Below are 20,324 nucleotides of genomic sequence, written 5' to 3' on the forward strand. Positions count from 1 at the left end.
TCCTGTCCCAAAGACAGAGGACAGACCTTGGCAGGACAGACCTTCACTCCCTTACCTTCTGTGGACTAAGTGCTCTGGAGCAGCTGCCAGGTGGCTCCATAGGCCTGCTTACATTTCCTGGGATCTGGACTGCACTGAGAGGGTCATTCTGGGCTGGGCTTCATGCTCTCTTTGACAGAGGTCTCCCTGCAGATCTTACAAGTTTTGCTTGGTGCTCCCTGGGGTGGTGGGTCAGCAAACTGCTTCTGCTGTCAGGAGCTGGGTCTCCCAGGGACCCAGGCTCCCTGGGGTTGCTCCTGGAAGGATGAAGCTCCTTTGCTCTGGTGTGCTGCTGCCCCCTCCAACTCCATGGAATAGAGCCTTCCTTCACTGGATCTTTCTGTGGGTTCTGTCTCCCGAAAGTTTAGAGTCACAATTTTAAGTTTTTGGAAATATTTTAGAGAGCTGCTAAGAAAGGCTATTCTCCTGCCACCATTTTGGTTCTGCCTGAAAAGTATAGAGCTACAAGTGTTGGGGCAGCTAGGTGGTGCAGTAGGGGGGTGGCTAGGTGGTGCAGTGGATAGAGCACCAGCCCTGGAGTCAGGAGTACCTGAGTTCAAATCCAGCCTCAGACACTTCATAATTACCTAGCTGTGTGGCCTTGGGCAAGCCACTTAACCCCATTGCCTTGAAAAATCTTAAAAGAAAAAAAAGAGTTACATGTGTTATCTTCCCTTGTAGAGTTGTATACATTTAAATGTTCTTGACTTTGTTGGGGTTTTTCCCCCTTCCATTTACCTTTTTATGTATCTCTTATGAATTGTATTTGAAGATTAAATTCTCTGTTCAATTTTGTCCTTTTAATCAGGAAACTTTGGAAGTCATCCTTTCCATTGAACATCCATCTTTTCCCCTGGCAGAATATGCTGAATTTGACAGAGTTGTAAATTCTTGAATGCAATTTAGGATCCTTTACCCTCCAAAATACTATATTGCCAGGTCCTCCCATCCTTCAGTGTTGAAGCTAACAAGTCCTGTGTCTGATTGTGTTTTCTTTGTATTTAAATTGCTTCTTTTTGGCTGCTTGCAGTACTTTCTCCTTATCTGAGAATTGTGGAATTTGTCTGTGCTGGTCCTTGGAGGTTTTATCCTGGCATCTCTCTGGAGGAGTTCTGTGTATTCTTTCAATGGCTATTTGGTCTTCTTGATCTAACTGATTTGGAAAGCTTTCCTGATAATTTCCTGAAATATGTTTTGTAAGCTTTTTTTGATTTAGGCTGTCTGGTAAGCCAACAATTTGTAAATTATATCTCCTGAATGTATTTGCCAGGTCATTTGTTTTTCCTGAAAAGTAATTCATGTTTTCTTCATTTTTTTCAGTACTTTGTCTGATGGAATCTTGGTATCTCATAGATTCATTGATTTCCAGTTAATTTTATTTTTTACTGAGTTGTATTCCCTTTCCAGTTGGTTGATTTGAGTTTTAGATGAGTTGTCTTCTTTTTCCAGTGGTTATTTTTATTTTTAAAGGAGTTGATTTCTTTGGTCAACTTTTCATAATTTTTCTGGATGGCTCTTATTTTTCTTTTCCATTTTTCTTCTTCCACTCTTCTTTGGTTTTTAAATTCTTTTTTAAATTTTATAAGATTTTGGATTTGAATCCAATTCATTGATTCCTTTGAAACTTCCCATATAGTAATTTTTCACTGCTTTCTTCTTCTGAGATGGCATTTTTATCGCTCTTTTAAAAGTTTTTTTGCTCATTTTGATTGTTTTAGCTTCACTCTTGGGTGTATAGACCCAATCTTTTTGTGTTAGGGATGGGGTCTGATCCCAGGCTTATCACTGACCAAAATGTTGCCTATTAAACTCAGGGGTTGCCTATGCAGAAGTTTGTTTCCTCCTTTATGTCCAAGCTCTGCCTATGCATGCAGGTTTTGTTCCAGAAAGACTGGATTGGGAACAAAACCTGAATGCATAAACAGAGCCTGGTCTGCACTGTGGCTTAAAGTCTCCCACTGGCTTTCCCCCATCTCCCTCCTGTCTGGGAGACAGATCTTCACTGAAGATCTTCCACAATATCTACAGATGAAAACTTGTTTCGATATTGTATTTTTGGTGGGATTTGTAGTATTAATGTCTGTGTATAGTTTTCATTTAGCAATGTGTAGGGAAAAGCTCCAAGAGTATGCTAGCTTCATACCACCATCTTGGCTCCCACTACCCACCTCTTGACAAAAAAATGATAGATTTAAGATGCAGAATAGCACATGAATTTTTGAACATTAATAATTCAGGAATTTGTCCTGTTGCATTTCATATTAGAGATGGAAAGATTTTAAAGATCAAGGATCCTGGAGAATGGTTGAAAAAATTATGACATAAAAATGTAATGGAATATTATTGTATGAACTAATGTAGAATGAACTATGAACAAGAGATCACAAACATAATTTATACTATAACATTATTGTTAACAAACAACTTTTGGTTATTTTTTAAATACATTCTAATCATTTATTTTTTAGCATTTTCCTTTTTGAATTTTTGAGTTCCAAATTCTTCCACATCCAATGAGAAGGCAGGGAATTTTTTATCATGCAAAATGAAATCATGCAAAACATATTTCCACATGAGCTATACATTAAAAAGGAAGAAAAATAAAGCTCAATTTGCACTGAAGAGTTCATCAATTCTCACTCTATAGGTAAAGAGCATTTTTTCATCATTGTATTGATCAAAGTAGCAATATATTTTTACAGTTGATTATCACTACCACACTGCATTTACTGTGCAGTGATCTCCTAATCTCACTTCACTTTGCATCAGTTCATGATAGATCTTGCCATGTTTTTCTGAAATCATCCCTCATCATTTCTTATAGCACAGTAAATACCACATCACAATCATATACCACTTGTTCAGCCATTCCCCAAATCCACTCAATTTCCAATTCTTTGCCACCACAAAAGAGTTTATATAATTTTTTTTATATATAAGTCTCTTTCCTTTTTCTCTGATCTCTATGAGATACAAATATAGTAGTGGTATTGCTGGATCAAAGGGTATGCAGTTTTACACCCTTTATACCATTCTTCTCTAGAATGCTTGGACCAGTTCACTACTCCACCAGCAGTTCATTAGCATTCCAATTTGAAATCTCTTTCAAGACATCATCAGTGGATTCTTTCGGTTTCTATTTTGCCCTCCGGATTTAAGATATCAGGGTCATTTTCCTCAATAAAATGATATCTAGGCATTTTTCAGGCAATTCAAAAATTCTTAAACTATGTCTCCTCAAATCTATTTTCCAGGTTAGTTGTTTCATCAATGAGATATTTCTTCTATTTTTTCTTCTATTTTTTCATTCTTCTGATTTTTTATTGTTTCCTGATTAGCTTCCACTTGCCCAATTCTAATTTTTAAGGAATTATTTTCCTCAGTAAGATGTTTTTTTCACCATTTTCCATTTTGCCAATTTCTTCAGTGGATTTTTGTGTTTTGTTTACCATTTGACCAATTTTGCTTTTTAAGTAGCTCTTTTCTTCAATGACATTTTCTACCCCTACTTCCATTTGGCCAATTCTGCTTTTTAAGGAGTTCTTCTCTTCAGTGGATTTTTGTGCCTCTTTTACCATTTGACCAGGGTGTGGGATGTTCAAGTAAACCTAGTATCTCTGCTATGAGGCCTGTTTTTCACTTTTGGTGTCCACCTGATTCACCCAACTCTCATTTGTGACTCCAAGAAACTGTAGCTTACACAGCAGTCACAACCTGGCAAACCAATTTGGAATACAGGCTATGCGAAGTTAAGGGTGACCCAGGTGGCTCAAATTCATCAGTGAGTTAAAGAGGTACCTACTATAAGCATGGTGGAATAAACAGATAAACAGATAAAAGCAATTTGAACCAATAGTCATGAGAGCATCTAAAGTAGGCATTGTAGGTTGGATGTTGAAGATACCAAGGTCATCCACTATGTCACAGGCCATTGCTAGTTAAGATATCTTGACTTTTATCTTCACTGGACTCCAATGACACTGGGAGAATAAGACTGACAACTCTGCCCAATTCTGCCCCACTTAAATCTAATGTGTATATGAATTAAAAGACCTCACACATAACATTTTTACCTAACTTAAAGTCCTGTAGCAACAGATAGGTTATGCAGAGGCAGGTGCAGATATACTGGGAGCTGTAGTCATAACCCTGTCCACAGGCAGGGTCATTTTCTCCCTGAACTGAAGCATCTGTGAAATTCAGCAGTCCCCTGGACAGTTTTTTTTTTTTTTTTTTAAGAACTGCACTATTTACCTCCTGTCATGAGGAAGGAACTAAACAAGGTGACCTAAAAATTGCTTCACTCAACCCTGGCCTGCTTGCCATAGCAGGTAGAGATACCACCTAAGGTCAAAAAAAAAAGTAAAAATTCTTGTACAAAGATGATTCTACTAACCATCAAAAAACGTAATGTGTATACATTTATGAACAACACAAAATCTGGTAGACCTGAAAGATGAACAGCTCGTGTGCAAAAGAATTCAGGAGGTAACCCATTCAAACAGCAGCCCTGAATGAAATAAGACTGTCAAATGAAAGTCAGCTTCTCAAAGTTGGAGTAGAATTTATGTTTTTCTGGAGGGGCTGCTGTGATGGGGAGCACCCTGAAGCTGGCATAGGTTTTACAATCAAAACTAATAGTCGGGGAGGCTAGGTGGCACAGTGGATAAAGCACTGGCCCTGGAGTCAGGAGTACCTGGGTTCAAATCCGGTCTCAAACACTTACTAATTACTTAGCTATGTGGCCTTGGGCAAGCCACCTAACCCCATTGCCTTGCAAAATCCTAAAAAAAAAACAAAAAACCTAATAGTCAACAAGCTTGAAGATCTGAAGATTCTAAAGATCATGTGGCAAAATAATGTATCAACACTTTAGTCTTATATTGAATTAATAAGCATTAAAATTCTACTGCAGAGGGCACAACTTTGATGGATTAGTCACATTGGTCAAATGCCAAACGTATGTTTGCCTAAAAGACTTTTATAGAAAACTCATACAATAGATTCATGACAATATAATTGCCACTTCTAGGAAAGAAACACACTTCTATCAATATGTATGAACCCTGATGAGGTCAAAGAAAAATTTTACAAAGACCTGGAGACCTTCATCATCGATGTGCCAAAAGAAGGCAAGCTTATAATTCTGGCTGACTTTAATGCTACAGTAGGATCAGACATCCAGACATGGCAGGAAGTCCTTGGGAAGATTAGAATAGGAAATAGCAACAGCAATGGTCACTTATTACTAAAGATTAGCACTGCTCATGACCTTATCATCAGCACCATCTTTCATTTACCTAAATGCAATAAAACTCAGTAGAGTCACCCTCCCAGCAAACACTAATATTCAATAGACTGTCAGTGTAAGAAGAGATAGATTGTGAGAATGATGAAGGTGATGTGTGGGTACAGAGTGCTGGACTGATCATAGATTTTTTTTTTAAGTTAAATGATTACATTCAAGAAAAGTGGCAGCCATGGGGTGGCTAGGTGGCGCAGTGGATAAAGCACTGGCCCTGAAGTCAGGAGTACCTGGGTTCAAATGAAGTCTCAGACACTTAATAAATTACCTAGCTGTGTGGCCTTGGGCAAGTCACTTAACCCCATTTGCCTTGCAAAAAAAAGTGGCAGCCCCAAGGCAAGATGACTACAAAAAGATTTCAGGTTAGCAGATTAGAGTGTTTCTTTGAGTATTCACTGCTAATTTGAAGGTAAAGCTGAGTCAACACAGAATTGGCAACAATGGAGCAGAAAAAAATTTGGCATCTTTCAGAGCTCTGGCACACAGAACCACATTTACTCATCTGGGGAAGAACAAAAGCAAATATTAAGCTTGGCTTGACAAAAATGATGGGAAAATTCAGCTGATAAACAAAAAACAAGAACTCCACAGACTTTGACAGCAAGATAGATTGTCCATCTCTAAGAAAGCATCATTTAACTCCATCAAAAGTACAGGGTAAGCAAAGCTTAGAGATTCAGAATTCTTGGCTCAGTAAGAAGGCAGATGATACTCAGTTTTATGCTGATAATAACAATCTAAAGAACTTTTATGACACCCTGAAGATGATTTATGAGCCAAAGACTTATGCTGCATCTCAACTAAGCAGTGCTGAATGAGCCACATTGATTACTGATAAGATGATTCTGGAGAGATGGACCGAACACTACCTTTGTGTTCCCAACAGAATGTCATCAATCTATACTGAAGCCAATAACCATATACCTCAGGTTCAAGTCAATCCCTCTCTTAACCAAACTTTCACCTAAAGAGGTTTTTGAAAGTCATGTGGCAAAGTGCCTAGTACTGATTCTATTTCAACTGAGATTTAAAAGGCAGGAAGTCTACTACTAATATGGAAGCTGATGGAAATTTTCTGAGTTATATGGCGAGAGGAAGTTATTCTCCTAGGAGTTCAAGGATGTTATCTCTATAAAAGTAAAGGAAATAGATTGTACCGTGATAATCATGGGGCAGGGAGGGTAAGGTGTAGGGGGGAACAGGCAAGAATCTTGCCAGAACTCTCATTAATATGCTGATCCTTCACCTTAAAGAAGATCATCTCCTGAGAGTCAATAAGGCTTCAGAAAAAAGCCAAGGAACAGTCAATATGTTGTCTGCTACCTAACAATTCCAGGAAATATATAAAACCAGGGAGCAAAACATACATTTCTATATAACATTTGTCAATCTGACCAAGGCCTTTGATACCATCAGTTGTGAGGGCTTGTGAAATATTATGGCAAAATTTTGCTGCCTAGAGAAATTCATTAGTATTGTATATTTTTGATGATAGCATGATTGCCTGCCTTCTGCCTAATAGACAATGCTCTTGTTCTTTCCTAATGACCACTGAAGTGGAGCAGGGCTGTGCGCTTGCTCCCATGTTTTTCAGCATGTTTTCAGCAACATTGTCAGACACCTTCAGTGAGAATGAAAATGACATCAAGGTCAGCTACTACATTGCTAGTAAATTATTTAATTTGAAAAGGCTACAAGCCAAGACTAAAGTGAGAGAGTTGGTGTGTGTGTGACTTTGTTTGCATGTGACTATGCACTCAATTCAGCCTCTGAGACTGATAGATGATTCTATTTTCTGCTGCTTGTACTATTTTTGGTCTATCAATACAAAGAGAGGTTTTCCATCAGCGAACAGCATACCATCCACATAAAACCATTGGTTTCAGCAAATGGGAGAAATTTTGAAGGCTGTGAATAAGTTCACTTATCTTGGTAGTATACTTTCCAGGGATGTTCAAGTAGATGATGAGGTTAATGTACACATTGCCAGAGCTAGCTCAGTGTTTGGGAGACTCCTAAGGAAAGTATGGGAGAGAAGAGGTATTAAGACTGCCTACCAAACTAAGGGTCTGTAGAGCTGTTGTGCTGATCTCATTGTTGAATGCTTGTGAAACTTCCTGCCTTGTAAATCTCAGTTGAAATAGAATCAGTACTAGGCACTTTGCCATGTAACTTTCAAAAACCTCTTTAGTTGAAAGTTTGGTTAAGAGAGGGACTGACTTGAACCTGAGGTATATGGTTATTGGCTTCAGTATAGATTGATGACATTCTGTTGGCCAGCAACAAGGCAAAAAAAATTGAACTGCTTTCATTTGAATTGTCTCAGGAAAATTCTGAAGGTCATGTGGCAAAATAAGGTACCAACACTTTGATCTTATATTGAATTACCAAGCATTAAAATTCTACTGCAGAGAGCACAACTCTGATGGATTAGTCACATTGGTCAAATGCCAAATGTATGTTTGCCTAAAAGACTTTTATAGAAAACTTATACAAGGCTCACATGGAGGGCAGAAGGATATAGGGAGACTTTCTGAAGATCTCTCAGAAGAATTTTGGAATCAACTGCAAGACAAGGAAGACACTGACACAGGATGTCCACCATATCACGCAGAAATGCAGTAGTTCAAAAGAGAGTTGTACAAATTTAGAGCCATCTCCACCCCAAATGTTCACATGTACTATTTGTGCTTGCCCCATAGTAGAGCCTTCTGAGCTTATATTAATCTGATCAGCAAGTCAGGCACACTGTATCCTGACCCAAAAATAGTGATATCATTTTAGTCCTTTTTGAGAATGAAGGAAAACAACCAATTGTTTCTTAAGGTTTTATTTTCTTCAATATGTTTGTGCCTCTTATAATTTTCTTGCATTGCTCTCATTTCTTTCCCCATTTTTTCCTCTACCACACAACTCTTTAAATTCTCCAGGAATACTTGAGTTTGGGTATGATTAGCATTTTTCTCTGAGGTTTTTTTTTTTTTGGTAGTTGTTTTCACACTGTTTTCTTCTAAGTTTATGTCTTGGTCTTCCTTGCCATTATAGTAGCCTTTTATGATCAGATTTTGTTGTTGGCTCATTTTCCAGTCTGTTTCTTGACTTTGAACTTTTGTTTAATTTGGGCTCTGCTCACTTGGGGATGGGGAGGCACTGTTCCAAGTTTCAGAAGTTTTTGTGCTGCTGTTTTCAGAGGTAGTTCTAGGGGTTGGCAAATTTTAGGTGTTTTCAAGGTGATGTGATCCTGGGAGAGGTGTAGTTACTGCTCTCCTGATTTGCATTCTGATCTTTATAGCCAGGAAGGACTTGAATCCCCTTCAGCCACAAGCATTAGTACTTTCTTTACTTTGATTGTGACCAGGGCTCCTGCTCTCTTCTGACCAATTGTCAGTGCTTCTCTCGGCCCTGGAACTGCTGTCCAGAACTATATATAGGTAATAGAGTTGCTAATCAGTACCAGCTGTACCTAGTGCCAGCAAAGGGTCCCCTGTAAACTTTCTGAGTTGTACCTTATCTTCTCTGGGTTAAGAACTTTCAAAGCTTCCATGTGGCCACTATTACTACTTCCTCATGGGGTTTAGGACCTCAGTCTCAATATTGCAAACTTCTGTCAACTTCTTTAAGTTTTCTTAGGTCAGAAAAATGTCTTATTCCAACTTCCTCTTGGCTTTGCTACTCTAAAATTTAATTTGAGGAATCATTTTAAAGTTGTTTAGAGGGGAATGTTGGGAGAGCTCAGCTAGGTATATGCCATCTTGGCTCCACCTAAACAAACAACTTTGAAAGACTTAAAGAATTCTGATCAACTGCAACAAACTGACTCCAGAGGCACTATGATAAAGAATGCTACTTAGCTCCTGCCAGAGTACAGGACTCAAGAGTAAAATGAGGCAGATGTATTTTGGACATTTCTAACATGGGAACAGAGCAAGGAGGCCAGTGTCACTGGATCAGAATATGTGTTAAAGAAGACTGGAAAGGTGGGAGGGGCTAGGTTATGAAGACCTTTGAATGTCAAACAGCATCTTATGTTTGATTCTGGAGGCAACTAGAAGCCATTGGAGTTTGAATTGTGGGGCGACATGGCTGAACTGGAACTTTGGGAAAGTCACTTTGGTTACTGAATGGATGATGTATTGGTGTGGGGAGAGACTCAGACCCACTAGGCAAACTATTGCAATAATCCAGGATTAAGGTTTTGAAGGCCAAAGTAAAATTGACAGGTCTTAGCAACAGATTAGGTATAGGCCCTGGCCAGAACTTTTAGAGATATTTATAGTTAAGAGGGCATGAATTGACCACTAATAAATAAAGCCTCCCATAATGGCTCATAGAGTCATCCTTTCCTGTCAGGATCTATCCAAACCTCTTCAACAGCAATCATTCAAGCCTGGACCTCTAGTACATCCTTTTAGTTCAATGATCCATTAAACAAAGATGAGCTCAGTTTTCCACCTCTGTGGAAGAGGCAGTTTTACTATCTTCTCCAGAGAAAGGATGTTAGTAAAGTTTGAGAACTGGACATAGTAAGGGCCATGAGTTAGGGAAGAACCTAACTTTTCACTTGACAGAAAGACTTTTTTCTTCTATTTTCTCCCTCCTCTCCTCCCCCACCACTGGTCATGACATCTAGCTAGTCTTCTAGAGGGATATTTTCCAACTAGAAGTTAGAAAGCAAGTTTCATTAAGATGTGTGTAGGTTAAGTTCACAGGCACATTCCATACAGAGATTTAGAGAGGCTAGGAGGAGTTTCAAGAATCATGAACCCTGGAAGCAGAGAAAGAGTCAAATATTAATTTAAGAAAGAGATGGCCCTGGAAAATATAAGTTGAGCTTTGTGAGGCCCACACTGGAGAGAAGTACTATTTAATTAAAATAAATAATCATGAATTGGTGAGCAGCAGTCTACAAGGCAACAAACTCAGGGTATATTACTTCTCTACTCTCCCATCACTTACACCTGATTTCTAGACTTCACCATATGCTAGCAGCATTCTCATTCTTGAAGATACCTCAGTCCCTTTAGATTTTTTGCCTGAGAACTTCTCTCTATTCCTTTGTTCCTCCAATTAGTGAATTCCTACAGGAATCTCCATTTAAAAATTTTGCAGACCATCCATTCCTTCACTCCTTTCTGGGCTCTACTCCAGTCTTCAGACTCCACACCATGTCCTAGAAAAATTCCTTTCTTTTCCAAAACATGGAAGCAATATGTAAGGGACTAATTTTTTTTCTGGCATATACCTCATTATATGAAAGTATCACACTGCAGATGAAGATTTGGTAGGAAGAACAGAAAATCTAGTAAGAGGTGAACCTATGAACAAAAGCATCCTGTAAAGATAGGACAAAAAAATGCAAACAATGACAGATTGTTTCAGACATCACTCTCAAGAAATAACCATAAAGGGACATCTGCCTTCTTTTATAGCTAAAGAGAAGATGGCTACATGTAGGATGGATTTGCACCAGGGGTATGTGGCTCCAGCGCTGTAAAAGTTGAGGTCTACAAAACCCAGTATCAGGCAACAATGATGAGACCAAACACAGAGGTTGCCATGGACTACCACCCCCCCATAGTAAGGAGGATCTCTGCATCAATTGCTTATGGGTCTCTTCCATCTAAACACAGTATACCACATAGTGGTAATGGCCAATGTAGTGTGAAAGAGGAAGGAGTTAGTTGTTCCTGAAGAGCAACACTGCTACAGGATGGTAGCTAAGAGCACACAGATGCAAATGAAAAACAGGATATGTGTGTAGCCTCCAATATTCCTGGCTCCAAAAGCAGGTTGGTGTCTCAGATGTGCAATAGGATATATACTCTCCAATCAATTTGAATTGCAAAGATTGGACTCAAACCTATATTCCCAAGAATGAGGCAAGGTAGTGGGACAGTTTGGACCACTGAAATTTGAGTATTCTCTCAACTGCCTAATAAGGAATGGGGGACATAAAGTCAGTCACAAAACAACCATGCCAGCCAAAATGGCTGGATGGGAGAGATTCCAGGACTTTATACCAGTTAAGCCATAGTATGTAGGTATCTTTGGAGCTGAGTTTTAACCACTCAAATCAAGTTTCACTGGCTCCCAATTTACCACTAATCCGGTCTCTTCCCACTGCCCCTACTAGCCAGTTCTTACTGAGTCCCACATCTCTGTCCCTTAACCTCTGAACTGTTGCTGCCAAGACCTGTAGTTGTGCCCATTGCTTTGGCTAGCTGGCAATAAAGCTTGCATCTGTACCTGTTGTCAACTTGCCAGTCAACAGTTGCCTCCTGTGTCAAGGTCACCTAGAATACTAGCAATAACCATGTCCTTGTGGTTGGTGACAGTCTTGGTAGTTGACAGTGGGACTCTCAATAGAAAAGCAAGTAGCAGCTAATCAGTGCTACAGCAAAGATGACAATGCATCCACAATAGGTCCCAACTCTCATCAACATTCAGGGAGAACTGTCCTAAATCATGACCTCACAATTTTTCCTGGTCTAGCCAACAGTACCTCCCCGTCCTTGGAAAATCCTTAACATACAAAACCTTTGTCCCATGAAAGGCCTCTGAGGATTTTCCCCTTTCTTCTTCTATAGGTTATAGCTAGATGCTTCCGCTTTTTAAATTTCATTAAAGCAAGCTGTCTCAACAAGAACCCTCCTTGGTCCTCCAAGTCCTCTCTTGGGGCCCACCAGATGGTGCAGTGGCCAGAGCATTGGTCTTGGTTTGGAGTTATGAGAACAGGGGTTCGAATCCAGTCTTAAAGACATTTGACACTGGCTGTATTGCTTGGGCAAGTCACTTAACCCTGATGCCTCACATCCAGGGCTATCTCTGGTCATCCTGATTCCTATCTGACCACTGGATCAAGATGCTCTAGAGAAAAGTGAAGCTGGTGACTTAGCACAGTCACCCCCTCACTCAAATCCAATTTACATGCTTGTCATGGCATCACCTCCCTGACATCATGGTCTTCTTCACAAGAAAGGAAAAACATCATCACAATGATCAGGGTTGCACTGGCAGCTTTCTGCAGTTACCACACATTATACAAGGAGCTCTAGGAGGCCTGCACTTGTGCTACTGCACATCCACTGGACCACTCCTGCTGCTTAGAACTACTCCACTGTCCAATGCGACTGAGAACACTGCTCTACTCCAAGCATTGGGTGTGTGATATGAAAGGAGTGGGGTCAAGATAAGGCAAACAGCAGGTGTCTTCAGATGTTGCTTCAGATGATATGGCTGGAATCAGCAATGTTCAAACCCCCAGAGGGGGCTCTTCTTTGCCATTATTCTCTCTTACCCCTAAGGACTACAGACTAAGGGTCTATGAAGGTGACTCACTTCCATTCATCTAGGTCTTCCTGAATTTTTTAAAAAACTGTATCTAAGGGCTAGGCAGCGCAGTGGATAGAACACCAACCCTGGAGTCAGGAATTCTTGGGTTCAAATCTGGCCTCAGACACTTAATAATTATTACCTAGCTGTGTGGCCTTGGGCAAGCCACTTAACCCCATTTGCCTTGCTAAAACCTAAAAAAAAAATCTATCTAAACTGCATCACTATCAGATTGCCTTCTTTAGCATCTCCCTGACACATGAGGGTAGGACACTTCCATTAACTACTTCTTCCTGACTTTCCACTTTCATGGTTTTTGGAAGGAATCCCACCCATTTACTCCAGATTTCTTGCCTGTTAACAAAACATTGATACTTTTCTATCCTCTAGTTCCCTTCATCATGGAGAACACTTTCCAGACTAAAGATTGTAGTGTGCAGGACAGGAAAAGCAGGTCTTGATATTAGTGAAAATAGTCCAAGAAAACATCCCTTCAATTGTTTGAATCCAGTCTGGTACCAGTTCAATTGCTCTCACCATACATTTACACTTCTACTCACAAAACATCCCAACTCAGTTTTTCCCCCAATACTTCTTCATTCTAGTGCCTTCCTTTTCATGTCTTCTCCTTATCCTGTGTAAGTTAGCTGTATATCTTTGTTGGCCCTCACCAGATTCCCTTAGATCGTGAGCTTTTTGAGGAGTGGACCACCTTGTTATCTTTTTTTATTTTCAGGGCTCAGTTCAGGGTCTAGCACATGGTACTGATAACCAGCTCAAAAAGGCAAACAGGGATGCAAATGCTGTCCCTGAAATCCAGGTTGACCTCAGAGCAGTAAAATATACCAAAAGAAGGAAAACCTGAAAAGGCATCTCTTGGCTGGGTCACAATCAAGTACAAGGGCATCCAGGAGTTTGCCATTTCCTCCAGACTAGGCAGCAGCATCATTTCACTGAGTAGCTTTGCCTTAGTCTTAGAATGGCAAGAGCAAAAAGGTTGACAATGGGGTTGTGAAAAATGACCAAATAAAAGGAACAAAGTAAGGACACCTCAAAAAAAGGCAACTTTGTGAAGCAGTGGCAAGGCACTATTGTTTTACCAAAAGGACAGATCCCATGTGCAAAACAAGATAAAAGTTTGGGTCACTCAACACATTAATACTCAGTGGATACTAAAGTACCACAGAACATCATTTATCTGAATGAAAAGGACCTTGAAAGATAGCAAGAATGATTTTACTCATACTAGAAGGTGATGGAAGTCATTCCAAACTGAGACTTGTATTTGCTGAGTTCAAAGAAAGAGCACGTGCACCTCCTGATATATACTTGAATAAAAGGATTAACAATCATTTAAAATTTGTCCACATTTTTCCTCTGAAAAGGAGTAACAAAAACTATGTCATAAATAATGGTATCTGACCCATTTTACCAGTATCAAAACCATACCTAAACAGGAATCAGAAAGTATACACACCTGCTAAACAGTTGGGAAAGATGTATTTCTCATGGATTCTCTTCAGGGTCCATTCTAATCAACGCAGAGATTTTAAGGGCAAGTTCGTTAAGAAAATGCTAGATTTAGCAAGTATCAAGAAGTCTTAACCATCTCCAAGGATATAACTGGATTCAGGCAAGACTGTGCAGGTACAGTACAGTGCCTTCTTCACAGAAAAGTCACTGAAGGAAAACATTCTGCATTTAATTGGAGTATAGATATGCATACAGCAGAGGGCAGTTTGGGAGTCATATCCCTAGAGAAGAGGAAAGAATAGATTGTGAACCCCACGGGCTCTGTCTTTCTTAAAAGAATTTTTTTTTTTTTGACATATAGGATCATACAGTCTTAGAATGGACCGTGAACTGCAGTAATGGAAAATTACCTAAGAGTGACACAACTTAAGTGCCATAAGATTTCATAAAGCATTGAGGTAAATAAACAATGTATATGTGTGTGTGGGGGGGGGGGAGTATTGGGAGGAAGCAGTCCTAAGAAGTTATGACTTGAAGTTGTGACTAGTTTAGTCTCACAACTAATATCTAAGGCAGGATTTGAACCGAAGTCTCATCAATTGTCAGTACTCTAGCTCATTATGTGTCTCTCTAAGAACTGTTGTCAGGATAGATGACGGTATCTTGTTTGTCAAAGGGTAAGTTTTTTTTTAATAATGATTTTGTGGGAGGGAAATAGAATTGGCATCCAATTAGTGACCAATACTTTGTCACAATGACAAATTGGAGTATGTGCAGGAAGAACAACTTGGTCAGTGGTTGCCATCTAAGGATTGTTTGAAGGAAGTAGTCGTTAGCTGACAGCATCTGGGTGTGATGTGATTGCTGAATCTGATGCCAGAAAGACTCAATTTTCTGGGGTGGCTAGGTGGTGTAGTGAATAAAGCACTGAGCTTGGAGTCAGGAGTACCTGGGTTCAAATCCGGTCTCAGACACTTAATAATTACCTAGCTGTGTGGCCTTGGGCAAGCCACTTAACCCCATTTGCCTTTCAAAAAAAACCACCTAAAAAAAAGATTCAATTTTCTGAGTTCAAACCTGACCTCAGACACTATTTGACCCTGGGCAAGTCACTTAACACTGCTTGCCTCAAGTTTCTTCAATCTATAAAATGAGCTGGAGAAAGAAATGGCAAACCATCTCAGGATCCTTGGAAAACACCAAATGGGGTCACAGAAAATCAGATACAACTGAAACAACTCAACAGAAATATTTAGTCTTGAGAAAAGATGTTTAGCTTAGAAAAAAAAATTAGCGAGGACAAGATAGTGGTCTGCATGTTGGTTATCATGTTGCAGAAAGAACTTCTACTTGGTCCTAGTAGATATAAAATGTAGAAAAGCAATACTTTAGTTCAACAAAAAGAAAAGTTTCCTAAGGACCCAAGTTCAATGTAAAAAAAAAAGGATTGACTCACTAAATAGCATCTATTGGTACAAGTTTTCATACACAGGCTGGGATTTCATGCACTCATCAACAATATTGTAAAAGGGATTCCAGGTGAAATAGATTCAACTGTCCTTTTCAACTCAAAATCTGATAGCATTTTCTTAAGTTACATTTGAAGAAATGATCTGACCAAGGGTAAACTAGATTCTACAAGTCCACATTATTCAATGACATTTTTAAGGGTAGGTGATGGTATTCATTTAGGAAATATTCCCTAATTTACTAAGCTAAATTAGTATTTTTCTCTGCAACTTAAAAGTTGTCTAAAGCAAGGCTGTCATACTCAAATAGAAATGGTGGTCACTAAACTGTACATAAGGATTCCTATGGGTTGTATATTGACTGAGTTTAAAATGTAATATGGATGTTTTATTATATTCTTCTGTTTTATTATATTCTTAATTGTTAATCAATCTGGCTTGGACTGACCAGGTGTTGTGGGCCACATATTTTGACACCTCTGGTGTAGAGAGATAAAGCTAAGTGCATGTGTGAATTATAAGGTCTAGAATACAGGTACAAGAGTGAACATAATCTTTGATTAGAATATATCTGGATTGTGATGCTAATTTTGAGCTTCAAATAAACTGAATTCATTAGGATGAAGGACATCAAAATCTTTTTTTTTGTTGTTTTTGCAAGGCAGTGGGGTTAAGTGGCTTGCCCAAGGTCACACAGCTAGGTAATTAAGTGTCTGAGGCTAGTGCTCTATCCACTTTGCCACCTAGCCACTCCCAAGGATACCAAAATCTTGACAGCCTTCAAATAGTTGAAGGTTTATGGGGGGAAAAGGCTCATTCTATATTTCTCCAGAACGCAGAATTAGGACCTATGAACAGAAGTTACAAGTTGCAGGGAGAATGAGAGTGGGAGTTGGGGTGAGTCTTGGAGGAGAGAATTCAGGTCAGTAACTTTCTAACAATTAAGAATTGTTCATGTTGTTGGAGAGGAGTACCCAGTTGATAAAACTTCTAAATATAATACCTGTCAAAAACGTTGCTGAGATTTTCTCAGTGAATGAAAAGTCAGAAGGTCCCTTATACTTTTTAAGATTCTGTGAATTTGGGGACATCTGGGTGGTGCAGTGGATAGAGCACTAGCTCTGGAGTAGGGAGGACCTGAGTTCAAATCTGGCCTCAGATACTTAATTGCCTAGTTGCATGACCTTGGGCAAGTCACTTAACCCATTACCTTAAATTTTTTTTTAAAAGATTCTATGAATCCAGTTTGTGAATTCATTTTTAAAATTTACTTTAAATTCAGTTTTAAAATGCTAAAAAAACCAGCAACACAAAAATGAGATAATGATTTGCTTTCTTCTCTAGTGGTTTTAACTTCTACTGGGGTACGGGTTCTACGTTCAAAAACCCCCATATGACCATAAAATTCATTTAGTCCAAAAGGTTTCATGTTACAAATGAAAAAATGAGGCCAAGAGATTAAATGACTTGCCCAAGAAAAAAGAGCAGAACTATAACTTGGAATGATTGCCTTGGCATCAAATCATCTACTCTTTCCATTTCACCATGCTGGCTCATGCCATTAGCAATGACTTCTTGACCATCCTCTCATTTTCTCTCAAGAACCTTTCCAGGGTAGTGGTTACAAACCCATACCCCACCCCCAAGTACCAATTCCTTAATCCCATTCCCTCAATCCTCTCAGTACCTTTTTCCAGTCCTACCCAACACTTCCATTATGCCTTCTGATATGCATGCTCCATAAAAGGACTGAGAAACCTTTTCCTTTAAATCCTTTTCTCATTCCCTATTCTGGAGCTGGCTTCCCCAATACTGTATCCCTAGGTACCATTTCTAATGTTGTTTCAATTAGTCTCACCCCAATGCCAATTCACTGTGTCAAGAGAGTAAGATGACTCCTTGCTCCTCAATTCGGCTTCCAGAATGCCCTCTTATATCATCTTCTCAGCAACCAAGGGAAGACATTACCTTTCAACTCAAACATTCTTTCTTCAAAAAGTTCAGTGCCTGGCTCACAAGTCTTCTCTCTACCACATCTCCTAATGAATATATCTTCGCTCCCTCCAGCACTAACATCTCATTTCCTCAATATGCTCAGTTTTCATGAACTCCAAACTTTCCACTTCTAGGTTTTTTTAGATCCATCATTCCTGCATTTTTCTACCCAACATTTTCTTCTTCAGTCCCTTGCTCAATCAACTAAACTATCCTCTACACTTCAAATCCTTTTACCTCAAGTCCTACTGCTGATCAAACCCTGCCAAATTCTAACCTTAGATTTATTCCAATGATCTGGGCTTTCCATTGCTATTCCAATTTGGTTAGCAAAAATTTATTATATCACCTTCACTGGGTGCTCACTATAGCAAAGCAATCCTTTTATTGTATCTCTGATCAATTTACTATTTAACAGACTGTTCCAAAATTCTCATCTTCCCAAGGCCCCCACAGCAATACTCCCACTTTGTCAGCCTTTATGTCTCCCTCCCATTCTCAGATAAACTCCTTGAGAAAGTCAGCTACATACTTATACTAAGAATCTCTACTTCCGCTCCTTTCCTCTCTAAATCCTTTGCAATCTAGTTTCTGATATTTAATTAAGCCTGTTCTCTCTTCTAAATGCCAGTGATCTCTTACTACTAAATCTAATGACCTCTTCTCAGTCCTCGTCCATTCTAATTTTTCTGCAGCATCTGATTTTTTTTTAAGTGTTTAGGAAAGAATATTTACTAGAGAAATATAGTCCCAAACATTTTAGAGGTCTACTTTCCTGCTTAGGTCTCTGGAGAAGGTTCAAATTTTAACTCCATTCTTACATAGGACTGATCTCACTAAATTCATTCACTAACTGTGGTAGGACTGCCAGATAAGGCCTAATTTCACCTTCCACTGGTCTGGGTTCAGCAGGTCACTCCTTGCTCCATGAGACACTGATGGTAGGCTAGTTATAAATCCCAGCCTGCAAGACCAGGATACCAAAGTGCCCTCTGGACAATGAATGCCAATATTCTGGGGCATCCTTGATAGTGGCTCTTTCCCCTTCACCTAGAACAGAAAAGAGAGACAGAGACCTCTCTCAACACCAAGAGGAAGAAGAGTCATACCACAAGAAATCAAGAACACCCAATAGAGTTGCCATTAAAAAGTCATAGCAAAAACTAGCCAAGGTCTTTCAAAATCCTCAAAGTGGGGGTGGCTAGGTGGTGCAGTGGATAGAGTATCAGCCCTGGAGTCAGGAGTATCTAAGTTCAAATCTGGCCTCAGACACTTGATAGTTACCTAGCTGTGTGGCCTTGGACAAGTCACTTAACCCCATTTGCCTTGCCAAAAAAAAAACCCTAAAAAAAAATCCTCAATGCAAAGTTTCCTATTCTTTATATATTTGGCAAATCAGAAGTAATTATGGATGTCTATAATCATAAGTCTGTTCACACTGTTTTTACATATCCTTCTCATTCTCCCAGAAGCAGGCTCCCAACTTCTCCAGGGGAACACGTTACTCAAAGCACTTTGCACATGAGTCAAGAAACTCATCACTCTTTCCTCCCTCACTGAAAAGTTTCCCTTCTTGGCCAATAGCCTGGGGTTTATCTTAAATTTTTCATGTTCCCAGTCCTCTAGCATCTCTGGGGAGACACAAACATTGGCATTACACTTGAGTCCCCAGTATCATGCAGGAAAGAGTCAAAATGGTCAATGGGGAACAATCTCACACAGTCTCACAGATTTATCACTATTGTATTCTTATATGATTATGTAGATTCAACGAACGAACATTTTATAAAGCTTACCAAAGATTATTGCTTCTTTAGTAATCAACACATCCCTGTTTCCATGGTTGAATGGGCTTTCTATATTCAAAGGCAAAAAAGAAAAGGAAAATTGTCTTCCTATTTTAGAAAGAAATTTGAACCCCACAGAGGTTTAGAGTTCTCCCTCATGGGATCTGGGATCTAGATTAAAGGAAGCATCACCCCTTACTCTTCAATTAGAAAGGAAATCAATTTGCTTTGTTGCTTTGACTGCAAATCAGATCTAGGTGCTGGGGATTATAGTATCTCACTCTATTCCACTACATCACCTCCCTCTGTCTGCATTAGACTCATATTCACAAAGTGGGTCAATTATTAAGAAGCTCCTGAAGAAAATCCAAGTCATCTCAGAAAATCTGAGTACTAATCACATTCCCAGAGCACATGAGACTCTCTCAACACAAGAGACCTGAGGTACAAGTTCCCCTCCCAACTTGGTAAGAAATCAACTATGCTGAATAAAAAATTTCCATAATTTCCTCAATGCATATAAAAGCAAACTAGGCTCTGGATAGGGTCCTTTCTACACAAGAACACCAAAATTTCTCATGGGAAGTGAAGGGTTCCCATTTCAAAAGTGATCCCTTTATAGAGATCCAGGAAAATTTCCTCAGGGTCCTTATTCTATACAGCATCCCAAATTTCCCGATGGATCTCTGCAATCCACATGGAATTCCAAACTCACCAGAAAACTGGATATGTGGGCTCAATTAGAGAAAATAGCATAATAAAGTGCACTATGTATTGATTACTTGGTGTTTCCAGGTACACAGGTACACCTTAATCTATGGACTTGAAGAGCACAGGACTCACAGTAAGATAAACACTCTAGTTCTATTTAAATGCAACAAGATAATTTGAACATTTTTACACTAGGTACCAACATTTTAACAA

The 20,324-nt window shown here is 39.3% G+C and overlaps 1 protein-coding gene across 3 annotated transcripts in view; it reads right to left on the reverse strand.

Moving 5' to 3' along the window:
- Window positions 1-2,486: 2,486 nt before the first annotated feature.
- LRIF1 (ligand dependent nuclear receptor interacting factor 1) overlaps window positions 2,487-20,324 on the reverse strand; it is a 39,135-nt gene continuing 21,297 nt past the window's right edge. Inside the window, exons 5-6 of one of the 3 annotated variants that reach the window (XM_074188397.1) lie at window positions 19,410-19,469; window positions 2,487-14,430 (exon numbers count right to left, since the gene is read on the reverse strand). In XM_074188397.1, coding sequence (XP_074044498.1) covers window positions 14,423-14,430; window positions 19,410-19,469 — 68 coding nt within the window. In that variant the 3' untranslated portion in view covers window positions 2,487-14,422. Of the gene's footprint in view, window positions 14,431-18,678; window positions 19,470-20,324 lie in introns of those variants that run through there. The other 2 variants (XM_074188396.1, XR_012468664.1) reach the window with 2 other exon arrangements.

This window comes from Macrotis lagotis, chromosome 5, assembly GCF_037893015.1.
Source record: "Macrotis lagotis isolate mMagLag1 chromosome 5, bilby.v1.9.chrom.fasta, whole genome shotgun sequence".
Lineage (NCBI taxonomy): Eukaryota > Metazoa > Chordata > Mammalia > Peramelemorphia > Peramelidae > Macrotis > Macrotis lagotis.